This window comes from Cervus canadensis, chromosome 10 (genome assembly GCF_019320065.1).
Source record: "Cervus canadensis isolate Bull #8, Minnesota chromosome 10, ASM1932006v1, whole genome shotgun sequence".
Classification (NCBI taxonomy): domain Eukaryota; kingdom Metazoa; phylum Chordata; class Mammalia; order Artiodactyla; family Cervidae; genus Cervus; species Cervus canadensis.
Genome location: NC_057395.1, coordinates 10,360,336 through 10,373,872, shown reverse-complemented (window position 1 = coordinate 10,373,872; position 13,537 = coordinate 10,360,336). Strand labels below are relative to the sequence as shown.

General features: G+C 39.8%; 1 protein-coding gene across 2 annotated transcripts; it reads left to right on the top strand.

Moving 5' to 3' along the window:
* The first annotated feature begins 292 nt into the window (after positions 1-292).
* Positions 293-12,825, top strand: SNRPB2 (small nuclear ribonucleoprotein polypeptide B2). Of its 2 annotated transcripts, none has more exons than XM_043480015.1 (7): positions 293-429; positions 2,266-2,355; positions 2,743-2,915; positions 9,470-9,610; positions 10,228-10,278; positions 11,884-11,972; positions 12,457-12,825. In XM_043480015.1, exons 2-7 carry the CDS (start codon positions 2,292-2,294, stop codon positions 12,614-12,616), a joined length of 678 nt encoding a protein of 225 aa, XP_043335950.1. In that variant the 5' UTR covers positions 293-429; positions 2,266-2,291; the 3' UTR covers positions 12,617-12,825. The 2 variants fall into 2 exon arrangements, with proteins under 2 accessions (XP_043335950.1, XP_043335951.1); XM_043480016.1 differs by lacking the exon at positions 293-429 and adding an exon at positions 513-547.
* Positions 12,826-13,537: the final 712 nt, after the last annotated feature.

Genomic DNA, 13,537 nt, shown 5'->3' with positions numbered 1-13,537 from the left:
GATAGAACCCAGGTCTCCCGCATTGCAGGCTGATTCTTTACGGTCTGAACCATTAGGGAAGCCCACAGATGTGTTTATCAGGATGTTCTGTGTTGAACAGTGCAAACTCATGGTGACGGAAAATGATCATCGTCTATCCTTATACTCTTACTGCGCTCCCCCAGAATTCGAGTTAAACCCACAGAAGTCCCCCAAAGCTCTTTCCCTTACCCCGTTTCCCCTTCACACCTGTTCTCCCCGCCCACCAGGTGTGCGCATGCTCAGAGCGATTACTTAATGCCATCTAGATCGACGGGCATCGATCTACTCTGGGCTCGGCTTCTTGACTGATCGGCTTTCGATTGAGGCGCTTGGAACGTCATTTCCGGTGACTGATTCGGCTTCCGGCTTCTGCTTTGCGGTTCTTACGGGACGAGGTGGACCTGTTCGGTGAGTTGGCGAGGTTTTTTCATCGCTCTCTCCTTTCTTCTGGCTGCGGGTTGCGGCTTAGCCAAACCTTCCCCTGCGGAAGCCGAGAATAAGCAGTCCGCAGCGCTGGGGCCAGAATGTATGCAGCCGAGGGTTTGTGGTGGGTCGCTGAGGAATGCTTGGAAACTGACACTCGGGTCTGGCGAGGCCCTTGGACTTAGCTTGTCTTAGGCGGGACAAGTCGGGGCCGGGCATGGCATGGCCGCTTCCTGGGGCTTCGGGCGGAGGCCGTGGGCGGATGTTGCTGCGTCTGGAGAGGCGGGACCCTCGCGCGTGTTAAGTTATGGATGCGAGGCGTTTACAGCGCGCTGTGGGTCCTCAGGGGCCTCCCAGAGGCTCCCCTTTTGAATCCGGAAGGCGACTCACGGTGCCCCTGCTCAGTTTGATCTCTGTCACTTCCTTCTCTTCATTATCTTCGAGTCACCAGTCCACCAAGTTTCAGTTTAGGGGGTCTCAGACCTCTGAGAAGCGTTACCTTTCATGTGTTTACCCGCACGAGGACAGTCCTCGTCTGTCAGCGTTTTGCTTGTCAGACGTCCTATGCTGTGCACGTACTATGAGTGTAAATGTTCGTGAAATGAAGGACTGTGTGGGCCACCAAGGAAATAAAGCAAGGTCCCAATTAGCGACTAAAACAATGGGAAAATGAAATAGTGTGGTGGGTGTGAAAGAAAAGTGCAAGAGACAGAAAACAAGGGTTGAATTTTCAGGCCTTCTGCGTATCACCTATGTAAACCGTTGTCAAGGACTTGCATTAACTTATTATTGTTTCGTCACTAAATCATGTTCCACTCTTTGCGACCCCATGGACTATAGTCCGCCAGGCTCCTCTATCCGTGGGATTTCCTAGGGAAGAATACTGGAGTGGGTTGCCATTTCCTTCTTCAGGGGATCTTCCTGACCCATGGTTTGGGCCGGCGTCTCCTGCGTTGACAGGTCGATGCTTTACCTCTGAGCCACCTGGGAATCCCTACTTTATTCTATAATAGATAGCAGTGACGGCTGTTCTAAGTGCTTACTGCTCATTCTAAAGCTGCAAAGAATTTTATCTCATTTAGTCTTCCGAGCTCTATTGGGCAAATTACCATCCCCATTTTACAGATGTGAACCTGTGAGATTAAGGAACTTACCATCAGTCAAGCAGCTAGTAAGAAGCATGGAAAGATTTGAATTCAGATCCACTGGCACTAGAATCTGAGTTCTTAACCATCATGCAGTAGTATGCCAGCGTTTCAAGTCCGTTCGATTTGACTTTGGAGTCAGGACTGTTGGTGATGGTGAATATAAATTAATAACATGGAAGTGCTTTATGAGAGTACCCATGAAAAGGTTCTTGGCAAACTTCATTAATGTTCTATGTCTTACGATTTTTACTGAACGTGCATTTGTTAGCTTGTTTTTTTCATTTTTCACCAAATCTACTCAATTTTTAAATACTGTTTAAAAAGGAAAGTTGTTTCATTAGGCAGATGGAAAAAAAACAGTCTCACTTGTCATAAGAGAAATTGGTTATAAAAATAAATGTATGGAATAAAATTATATTATTAAAAATTGAGTAGATAATGGTGCGCCACCAAGTTTTCAGCCTGAGAACTGTTCTTTTGTTTAAAAAGGAGGGCTAGCAAGTTTTGGAGAGGTTTTAAAGACTACTGCCAATTTGATATTTTCAGTTTTCAAACTGACATTTGGGGTTGAAACAGTTGAAAAGCCAGTACCTTTGTGCTGTGTCCTTAATGCCACCCTATGATGTGAACGAATCCTCCCTATTTAGTAACAGAATATTTATTGTCTCTTTAGGCTGTTGGAACAGTTTAACCCAAAACATGGATATCAGACCAAATCACACAATTTATATCAACAATATGAATGACAAAATTAAAAAGGAAGGTAAGTGTTTTTTTAAAAAAAAAAACAAAACTAAAGTGTGTTTATTTACTACCATCTCAAAAATTATACAGCTTCAAAAGTTCTCATTTGTCATCTTTCTCACTGCCTGAGATAATGGTTTATCCCTTATTGTGTAAAGACTTTAAGGCTTTTTAAAGATTAAAAATAGGTAGGGGCTGAAGATGTGTTGAATCTGTTTTCACTCAGATGAAATGGTTTCAGCAACTTTTAAAATGAAACAGCCATTGGGAATAGTATGTTATTAGGAAAATATGTAACTTTGTATAAATAAATGAGTGGGGTGCACTCAGTGCAGTGTCATTTTAAGAAGAATTTCAGTTATAGTTTCATCCACAAATAACTTGTTTCCTCTCTAATTTTGTGCAGAATTGAAGAGATCCCTGTATGCCCTGTTTTCTCAGTTTGGCCACGTAGTAGATATCGTTGCTTTGAAGACCATGAAGATGAGGGGACAAGCCTTTGTTATATTTAAGGAACTGGGCTCATCTACAAATGCCTTGAGACAGTTACAAGGATTTCCATTTTATGGCAAACCAATGGTAAATCAATCTTATTTTGGCTTTAATCACTATTAATGGTATGGTAGATTTGTAAATATACCCTTGACAGTGTGGCTATTTCTTTGTGCCTTCTGTGTAGTGGGTTGGAGTTTATTTATGTATTTATTTTTATAGAAACACATTAGTAGTAGAGTTTATTATATTCATTTCTTGAGTTGTGATAGTTCAGATAAGGCAAAAGCAAAATACACAAAGATGTAGAATATTTTAAGAACAGTGGCAGTATAGGCAATACTGTCATCTCAAAAGAACTGAGAACTAGAAATAAATTACTCAGAAAATTAAAAAGAAACCTCTGTTTGTAAATTTGTAAAACAACACAAAACCAAAATCATGAGTCAAAGAGGAAATCCAGTCCGAAGTTTCAGAAAATACCATAGTGAAATACTGTACTTTAGAAGCTATGCAGTCAAAGCACTGATCTAAGGACAGTTTTAAACTCAGGAATGACCTGAGATTTCACATTTAGCTGCTAGGTCAAAGTTGAATTGTGGGAAGGGAAGTAGGGAACTCAGGAGGCATTGGTATAAGTCAGAGATGGTAGAGGATTGGATCAGGCTGGAGACAGAGTATAGAATCTCTTGGTCTTTGAATGGGTACATTCTACCTTGGATATGGACTTTAGTACTTTTCTTCTGGAACTGGAATGTGATGGGAAGGGGTGCTGGGGAAAGAGCCGAGGCCGAGAGTTTCAGGGTCCCATGTTCTCGTTCTGGTTCTGCCGTTAATTGACTTTTTGTGCATGTTCCGTTTCACCACCTGTAAAAAAACAACAAAAAACGAATAAGCAGACTGAATATTCTTTGGTCAAATTTACAGGCAAGCAAAAACTCTTTTATAAAAGACCAGAAAATATTATAAGCTTTGTGGACCACAAAGAGTTTGTATTGCATATTCTTGTGTATGTGTGTGGTTTTTTTAATAATCCTTTAAAAATTGTAAAAAGAAAGAAAAAAGTTCTTAACTCATAGGCCATACAAAAACAGGCCATGGGCTGGATTTGGCCCATAATCTGTAGTGTAGGTCACCGCTGTGATCTCTTCTTGCAAATTAAGAATCAGGCACAGAAAGCTTATGTTACTGTAACCAGTGGCATCATCAGGACTTGAAAGCTAATCTGCTGACATCCAATATTGTGACTTTTCCCCCCCTCAATTAGGATAGGAATCTGATCTGTAAAGGGCCAGATAGTAAATATTTTAGGCTTTACGAGCCAGATGATCTCTTTTGCAGCTCCTTAAACTGCCTTTATAGTTGGAGAAGCAGTCATAGCAGGCGTGCAGATGGAAGGGTGTGTCTGTGTCCTAAGAAGACAAACACAATACCAGGCAGTGTTGGCATAGTCAGCACTCCAAGAACCTCGGTACTGCACTGTTTAATTCAGGACTGAGCACTTTTTGTCTGTTAAACTGCCACACATTTTCTGCCCATCCTCTATCCGACTCTCCTTTTCCCATCATTTCCCACCTGACTGTTTCCCACCATCGTATGTTTGGAAAGTCGTATTCCAGAAAAACTGAACCTACCTATCTACCCCAGCTTACCGTAAATTGGCATTTCCTGAAACCAATGTATCTTTCTCAGTAGCATGAAGAACTAGCATAATTGAGATCTCAGCTGGTAGTAGCATAAGACTGGGTTTTAGTTTAAATCTGAAATTACGTTAGTATGAAGAAGCCATTTATTCCCATAAAGGGTTTTAGGACTATTTGTTAAGTTGGGATGACATGTTTGCATATGCCTGGGATTGAAGTCCCGGAAAGCTGGAAATTGTTTGCTGCATTTGGCACTGGCTTCACCTTGCCAGCTAGTTACTGAAAATCAAAGGGAGAAGCCCATTAGACTGATCTCATATTGGAGGTATTTTAGGAGGTCTCTTCCTTGCCTTCAGCAAAGGAGGAGGTACTGCCAAATCTTCAGCATCCTGGAAGAGGGAAAAGAATGTTCCTTGAGCTATCTTGTTTATATTTACTTAGGTGGTTTCATTTGCTCTTCTATTTTAATGCCAACATATCAGATCAGAAGTGAACAAAATTGTCTACAACTTGGAACTCAGAACAAAAGTATTCTCTGTGATTCAAGGACATTTGGCTCTTTAATTCCAAAAATACCTCAGAAAAGTGAAACCACCTTCCTAAGGGTGTCTGTCATGAAACCTCTGGTATAAATGTAAATCTTGCACCTTCTCTAAGCTGCGGGTGAATTTTTATCCCTCATCAGTATTTAGTCTACTGTTTTTCAACACTGGCACTTTTGACATTTTGAACTGAATAACTTTTTTTTTTATGGTTTGGGCTTTCTGGTTCATCAGAGAGTGTTTAACAGCCTCTCTGGCCTCTGCCCACTTAGCGTGACAATGCAGTGTCTCCAGCCAGCAGTGCCAGCTTGTCCTGGTGGGCAGATTCTCCTTAGGTTGAGAACTGCTGCTCTAGACCAGCCAGCTAAGAGAGGGGGCTGGGGTGAGAGATTTTCACAGGCCATAGGGGCAAGTACAGGATCAACCCAAGATCTTCTCAGGTCAGGAAGAAGGTTGAAGACCCAGGGGAGTTGGGAGAGAATCCCTGGACCGAGTCAGAGTTAATACAAACCTGCTCCTTTTGGTTAGATGATGTGCGAGACTAGCAGAGTTGCTGGCAGGGTTAACACTTGGAGGAAGTCCTCCAATCGGAGGAAGCCTAAGGGATGGAGTATGAAAAGGCAAAAAGATAGGACACTGAAAGATGAACTCCCCAGGTTGGTAGGTGCCCAGTATACTACTGGACATCAGTGGAAAAATAACTCCAGAAAGAGTGAAGAGACAGAGTCAAAGCAAAAATAATACCCAGTTGTGGATGTGACTGGTGATGGAAGTAAAATCTGATGCCGTAAAGAGCAATATTGCATAGGAACCTGAAATGTTAAGTCCATGAATTAAAACAAATGGGAAATGGTCAAACAGGAGATGGCAAGAGTGAACGTCGACATTTTAGGAATCAGCGAACTAAAATGGACTGGAATGGGTGAATTTAACTCAGATGACCATTGTAATGGCCTGACCAGTAATACTGAAGAAGCTGAAGTTGAACGGTTCTGTGAAGACCTACAAGACCTTCTAGAACTAACACCCCAAAAAGATGTCCTTTTCATTATAGGGGACTGGAATGCAAAAGTAGGAAGTCAGGAAACACCTGGAGTAACAGGCAAATTTGGCTTTGGAGTACAGAATGAAGCAGGGCAAATCCTAACAGAGTTTTGCCAAGAGAACGCACTGGTTATAGCAATCACCCTCTTCCAACAACACAAGAGGACACTCTACACATGGACATCACCAGATGATCAATACCGAAATCAGATTGATTATATTCTTTGCAGCCAAAGATGGAGAAGCTCTATACAGTCAGCAAAAACAAAACCAGGAGCTGACTGTGGCTCCGATCATGAACTTCTTATTGCCAGATTCAGACTTCAATTGAAGAAACCACCAGACCATTCAGGTATGACCTAAATCAAATCCCTTATGATGTGGTGGAAGTGAGAAATAGATTCAAGGGATTAGATCTGATAGAGTGCCTGAAGAGCTATGGACGGAGGTTCATGACATTGTACAGGAGGCAGTGATCAAGACCATCCCCAAGAAAAGGAAATGCAAAATGGCAAAATGGTTGTCTGAGGAGGCCTTACAAATAGCTGTGAATAGAAGAGAAGTGAAAGGCAGGGGAGAAAAGGAAAGATATACCCATTTGAATGCAGAGTTCCCAAGAATAGCAAGGAGAGATAAGAAAGCGTTCCTCGGTGATCAATGCAAAGAAATAGTGGAAAACAATAGAACGGGAAAGACTAGAGATCTCTTCAAGAAAATTAGAGACACCAAGGGAACATTTCATGCAAAGATGGGCACAATAGAGGACAGAAATGGTATGGACCTAAGAGAAGCAGAAGATATTAAGAAGTGTGGCAAGACTACCCCGAAGAACTGTACAAAAAAGATCTTCATGATCCAGATAATCACAATGTTCTGATACTCATCTAGAGCCATGCATCCTGGAATCAAGGGGGCCTTAGGAAGCATCACTACAAACAAAGCTAGTGAGGGTCATGGAATTTCAGTTGAGCTATTTCAAATCCTAAAAGATGCTGTGAAAGTGCTGCACTTAATATGCCAGCAAATTTGGAAAACTCAGCAGTGGCCACAGGACTGGAAAAGGTCAGTTTTCATTCCAATCCCAAATAAAGGCAGTGCCAAAGAATGCTGAAACTACCCACAATTGCACTTGTCTCACACCATAGCAAAGTACTGCTCAAAATTCTGCAAGCCAGGCTTCAACAGTACGTGAACAGTGAACTTCCAGATCTTCAAGCTGGATTTAGGAAAGGCAGAGGAACCAGAAATCAAATTGCCAACATCTTTTGGGTCATCAAAAAAGCAAGAGAGTTCCAGAAAAACATCTACTTTTGCTTTCTTGACTACACCAAAGCCTTTCACTGTGTGGATCACAGTATAAACTGTGGGAAAGTCTTAAAGAGATGGGAGTACCAGACCTCCTGACCTGCCTTTTGAGAAATCTGTATACAGGTCAGGAAGCAACAGTTAGAACTGGACATGGAACAACAGACTGGTTCCAAATAGGAAAAGGAGCATGTCAAGGATGTATATTGTCACACTGCTTATTTAACTTATATGCAGAGTTCATCATGAGAAATGCTGAGCTGGATGAAGCACAAGCTGGAATCACTATTGCCGAGAGAAATATCAGTAACTTCAGATATGCAGATGACACCACCCTTTTGGCAGAAAGCAAAGAACTAAAGAGCCTCTTGATGAAAGCAAAAGAAGAGAGTGAAAAAGCTGGCTTAAAACTCAACATTCAACAAGCTAAGATCATGGCATCCAGTCCCATCACTTCATGCCAGATAGATGGGAAACAGTGACAGACTTTATTTTTTTGGGCTCCAAAATCACTGCAGATGGTGACTGTAGCCATGAAATTAAAAGATGCTTGCTCTTTGGAAGAAAAGTTATGACCAACCTAGACAGCATATTAGAAAGCAGAGACATTACTTTGCCAACAAAAGTCTGTCTATTCAAAGCTATGGTTTTTCCAGTAGTCATGTATGGATGTGAGAGTTGGACTATAAAGGAAGCTGAGCACCGAAGAATTGATGCTTTTGAACTGTGGTGTTGGAAAAGACTCTTGAGAATCTCTTGAACTGCAGGGAGATCCAACCAGTCCATCCTAAAGGACTGAATATTCATTGGAAGGACTGATGCTGTAGCTGAAACTCCAATACTTTGTCCACCTGATGCAAAGAGCTGACTCATTTGAAAAGACCCTGATGCTGGGAAAGATTGAAGGCGGGAGGAGAAGGGGATGACAGAAGATGAGATGGTTGGGTGGCATCACCGATTCAACAGACATGAGTTTGAGTAAGTTCCAGTAGTTGGTGATGGACAGGGAGGCCTGGCGTGCTGCAGTCCATGGGGTCGCAAAGAGTAGGACACGACTGAGTGACTGAACTGACTGACTGAAGGGATGGAGATGTTGTGAGAGGCTTGCTCTCCTCTTGTCTCCCCCATGTAGTCATCTCTAGTTAACATAAAGGAAGGGAAAGAGCTGCTGTTGGTTTTAACAATTTCTTTGTTTTCAAGCCTTCATTATTTTTTAAAATTAATTTCTGTTGGAGTACAGTTGCTTTGCAGTGTTGTGTTGGTTTCTACTGTACAGCAAAGTGACCCAGCCCTGCATATACATACTCCCCGCTTTTTGGGTTTCCCTCCCAGTTAGGTCACAGCACTGAGTGGAGTTCCCCGAGCAAACCTGCATTATTGTAAGGTGTCACTTGGTCTCTTCATACTGAGATCAAAGTCTTGCCATAGAAGACAACTGTAGAGAGGAATTGGTAGAACTGGTGTTTCGATATGATCAGAGAGGTAGTTTCAGCTTTCTGGACCCCAGGAAAGAAAAGTTTTACACTGCCTGCGGCGCATTATTCATGCAAGTGGCCTGGTTGCATAGTGTGATGCCATCTTATTATTTCCTTTCAAAGCTTTTTAAATTTAAGTTGATGCCACTATTCATTATTTCATTTAAAAGTAATAGTCCAAAAAATAAATAAATAAATAAAAATAAATAAAATAAAAGTAATAGTCCAGATTCAAAGGAAAGTCATTCTCAGTCTTCAGTACTTTAACTTGTAATGAAGTCCATGCACATCTTGACCTGTCGAGTGTCCCTGTAAGGCATAGACAGCTTTCCAGTGCACTCTTCTCTGACTTTTGATGGAGAGGATCAGTGGTGCAGATTTTTCAAAGTCCTGTTTCTCCCGTATGAAAATCTGTGGTTCTTCTAATAAACATAGTTGAATCTAACTTTGTCTCAGTTGCGAATCAGGGGCCACAATTTACTTTCTTTTGGCACTCAGCATACTCGACAGATTTCCTTCAGGATGTGTTCAAAATTAGCTCATATTTGTGTAATGAAATTTGAAATATTAATGACAAGTGTAAATAGCCTTCAGCATAATGAAAAGTAACTTGTTTTTAATAATTAAAACAGCGAATCCAGTATGCCAAAACAGATTCTGATATAATATCTAAAATGCGTGGCACTTTTGCTGACAAAGAAAAGAAAAAAGAAAAGAAGAAAGCCAAAACTGTGGAACAGACTGCAACAACCGTGAACAAAAAGCCTGGTCAGGTAAGATGGGCACAAGTTCATATTTTGTTGTTGTATATCAGACAGTTTTATTTGAATTTGCATGGTGTTTAACTCCATCATTTTCCAAAATATGTTAATATCTATTGGCTTATTTTTCAAGTTCTGTGTATAAATAATACTGTAGATTTTATCTTTATTAGTATTCCACTGAAATCAGCCTTTGCACAGATCATAAATTCAAAATCTAATTTAAAAATTCCAGATAAAGGTGAAATTATCATCCAAAAACTAGTTACTTTCAGATTGAAAGTAATTAGAAATCAGTTTTAATAAGTATAATGCTTGACTTTTTTTTTCTAGTTGGTTTAAAAAAAAGAAAAGTGAGAAAGGCTGGTCCTTGATTTTTCTCCTATATATTTCTCCTTAATTTTGAAACTTAAGAGGTTGACTTTTATGATATAGACCTTTCAAAAATATTTGACAAGTTATAAATACCATAAATGTTTGAGTCAGAGTTTTAAGATGTAAATTCGCAAAGAAAATAAAATGAATAAAAAAACTATGTTAATCTTATTTTTAGTTCAGTAATTTTAAACACTTAATACTTTTTTAGAGGGATTGGAAGTTTTAACTGTTTCTCACTTTTTTTCATTTAGGGAACACCAAATTCAGCTAATACCCAAGGAAATGCAACACAGAATCCTCAGGTAATTTTTTTCCCATGTGATACTTACTTTAAAATAAAATTACAAAACAATAGCAGTAATGTACAACAACCCTCATGTCTCCAAAAACTGAAAATGATTCCATCTATAAGCCACAATAATGTGGAACCTTCTTCCTCAAAACATTTTATTTTTCTCTAAGAAGAAGAAAACAAAACCTGGCTTTACCCCTTGCTTCCCACAGTGATCAATGACAGGATTAAATTATATATTCTAAGCTCTATAAAGACAAGAAGCAGAATGGTTGTTTTCTTCCCATGATGTGGCCCAGAGCTTTCCAGGCTTGTTGCTTGGAATCCATTCCCATTAACTGAAGCACTAACCCATCTTTTCTCAAAGAGCAAAGTTGTTCTATAGTTACCTTTGTTCTTATTTCCTCAGTATGTATATATTTAAGTCTCCTGATAACAGATCTTTACCCAGTGACTCCACGGTATAGAATCCGCCTGCAGTGCAGGAACTGCAGGAGACTTGGGTTCAATCCCAGGATTGGGAAGATCCCCTGGAGGGGGAAATGGCCAACCACTCCAGTATTCTTGCCTGGAGAATTCCATGGGCCGAGGACCCTGGCGGCTATAGTCCATGTGGGCGCAGAGTCGAAACACAACTGAAGCAACTTAGCACAATATAGATTTATCAGGAGACTCTACCAAGTCTTCCCAGTAAAGGCCTCAGAAAGCTTGAGTTATACACTAATGGTTTCCCACTTGGTCCCTTACGTACTAGGGTCTGACAGGATCCTTGCATCCAGGGAATTCCTTGCACCACTGAGGTTTTCCTCCTCTGATTTTAAGTTACTTGCATTTTCTACTACTTTGAAGTCTTTCAGCAGTTATAGTCCAGCACATAATTCTCTAAGCCCTAAGTTCTTTACATTTCATCTTTTTTCTCCCATGAAATTTACTCTCATTTACTTGTAAAAAACATTAAAAATCGCCAAATATAGATTCTACATGGAAATCTTTCTCTTTCTCTTTTTTAATTTTGCTTTTTAATTTATTTATTACTGGCTACGTTGGGCCTCCATTGCTACGCACAAACTTTCTCTAGTTGTGGTGAGTGGGGGTATTCTCAAGCTGCGGTGTGCAGGCTTCTCATTGCAGTGGCTTCTCTTGTTGCAGAGCATGGGCTCCATAGTTGTAGCACTAAGTAGAAATCTTTATTTTTCAAAATTTTCTCACACACTGGGAGATAGTGTGCAGTAGGATTGAGTATCTGAGGGTTAAGCAGCTGAGGACAGGTGACACCAATGCCGTCTCTGGTTTTGTTAGGACCAGTTATGTAATCCAGATGACAAAACCCTTCTATTCCAGCTGCCTCCAGATGCTTAAAACTTAAATATTATTTAAATACTATTAATTAAATACTTAAAAACTGTTAATAATATTTATAATCTTAATTTCTGTTAGGTTTTGTTTACTTCTCTGGTGTCACTGTTTTTCACCTTTAGTGCTTGATGTGGTAAGATTTCATAAGCCTTAAACTGTGGAATGTAATTCTCTGAAGTTTATATTTAAATGTAAGAACCAAAATGGCTTACTGTACTTTTTATACTTATAAGTTAACTTGGCCTTTTCTTTTTAATAGGTCCCTGATTACCCTCCAAACTATATTTTATTCCTTAATAATTTACCAGAAGAGACTAATGAGATGATGCTATCCATGCTGTTTAATCAGTAAGTGTTTTCATAAACAAGTCTGTGTTCTGAGAGCCTCCCAACAGGACAGATAGCACCTCCCTGGGTTGAATCCATTTGTATATCACACAATAACTCCTTATGGCTTCATTGATTTGCTCCAGGATTAATCATGAATTGAAACCAGTATGCAGATTAAGCAAATAAAAAGCTAAATTACCTCTAACATTTGAATTACTAATTCTAGTTGATAAGTAAAATAGGAGACAAAAGCTTTGATGAAGTGACAGAAATAGACTTAGCTTACATGATTCCTGCAGTTCTTTTCAGGTATTAATTATATTTCAGGCTCTTCCATCCCACTCAGGATTCTTGGTGGGATGTGATCATTTTCCTGGACGTATGTCATGATGTTGCTTAACAAATTTAAATACAGAATAGACATTTTGTATTTGATGTCATTTCTATATTTGCATATATAGAAATTGTTTACATATATAAGCATTGTTTTAATTCGTTATAGGTTCCCTGGTTTCAAGGAAGTACGTTTGGTACCTGGGAGGCATGACATCGCTTTTGTTGAATTTGAAAATGATGGACAGGCTGGAGCTGCCAGGGATGCTCTGCAGGGATTTAAGATCACACCGTCCCATGCCATGAAGATCACCTATGCCAAAAAATAACATTTGGGATAGCTGTCTTTAAAGGACTCTGTTATTTATAGCTTTCGTTTTGATAACATTTGGTCAGTTCATTTTAATAGTTGGGAAAGGGGGAGTGTATGTGACCTTTTTTTTGTAAAGGATTTAAAAGATTATTTAGTCTCTGTTTAGCCTTAGTGAACTGTGAAGGCCTTAATTTTGTACAATAAAATTTTTATTTGTATTCCTTACCTAGTATTTCATTTATTGGCCCACTGCCCTGTCATCAAATGCTGGTGCTAGTCGAGGACACATCTTAAGGTATATAAAACTGTAACGGGATGCTTTTCTAGTGTTATCGTGGAGCAGCTAATGGTAGAGAAACTTTAATGGTAGAGACACTTTAATAAAAGTAAAAGAATTAGATCAAGCACTTGATTAGGTTTTCTGTTATTTTTTATGCATATGAACTGCCATCCTGGAGCCCAGTTTTTTGTGTTTGTTTAGTATTTATTCATTCATGTATGTATTTATTTGGCTGCAGTGAGTCTTAGCAGCATGTGGGATCTTTGGTTGTGGCATGTAGGATCTAGTTCCCTGAGAATGAATTGAACCCGGGCCGTGCTGCTTCGGGAGTGCAGAGTCTTAGCCTCTGCACCACCAGGGAAGTCCCTTTGTTACTCTTGTACTAAAAGTAATGATGGTCATCCTGCATATTAGAAGAAAATGAGACCTGGGCAGGATCTGAATTTCATCTTCAGAGTCAAATGAGCCAGTCGTAGGCATTTCACAAATCTTTTCATTCATTTTTTACTTTAATAAAGACCATTTAAGAGTAACTATATTAAATGTTTTCTGGGAAAATGGAGAAAAAGTGAATATTGTCTTCAGACTTCACATCTTGTGCTCTTACCCTCTTGAGATAGGGTGTTTCCTAAGGAATACCTACTCAGTTAATACCTC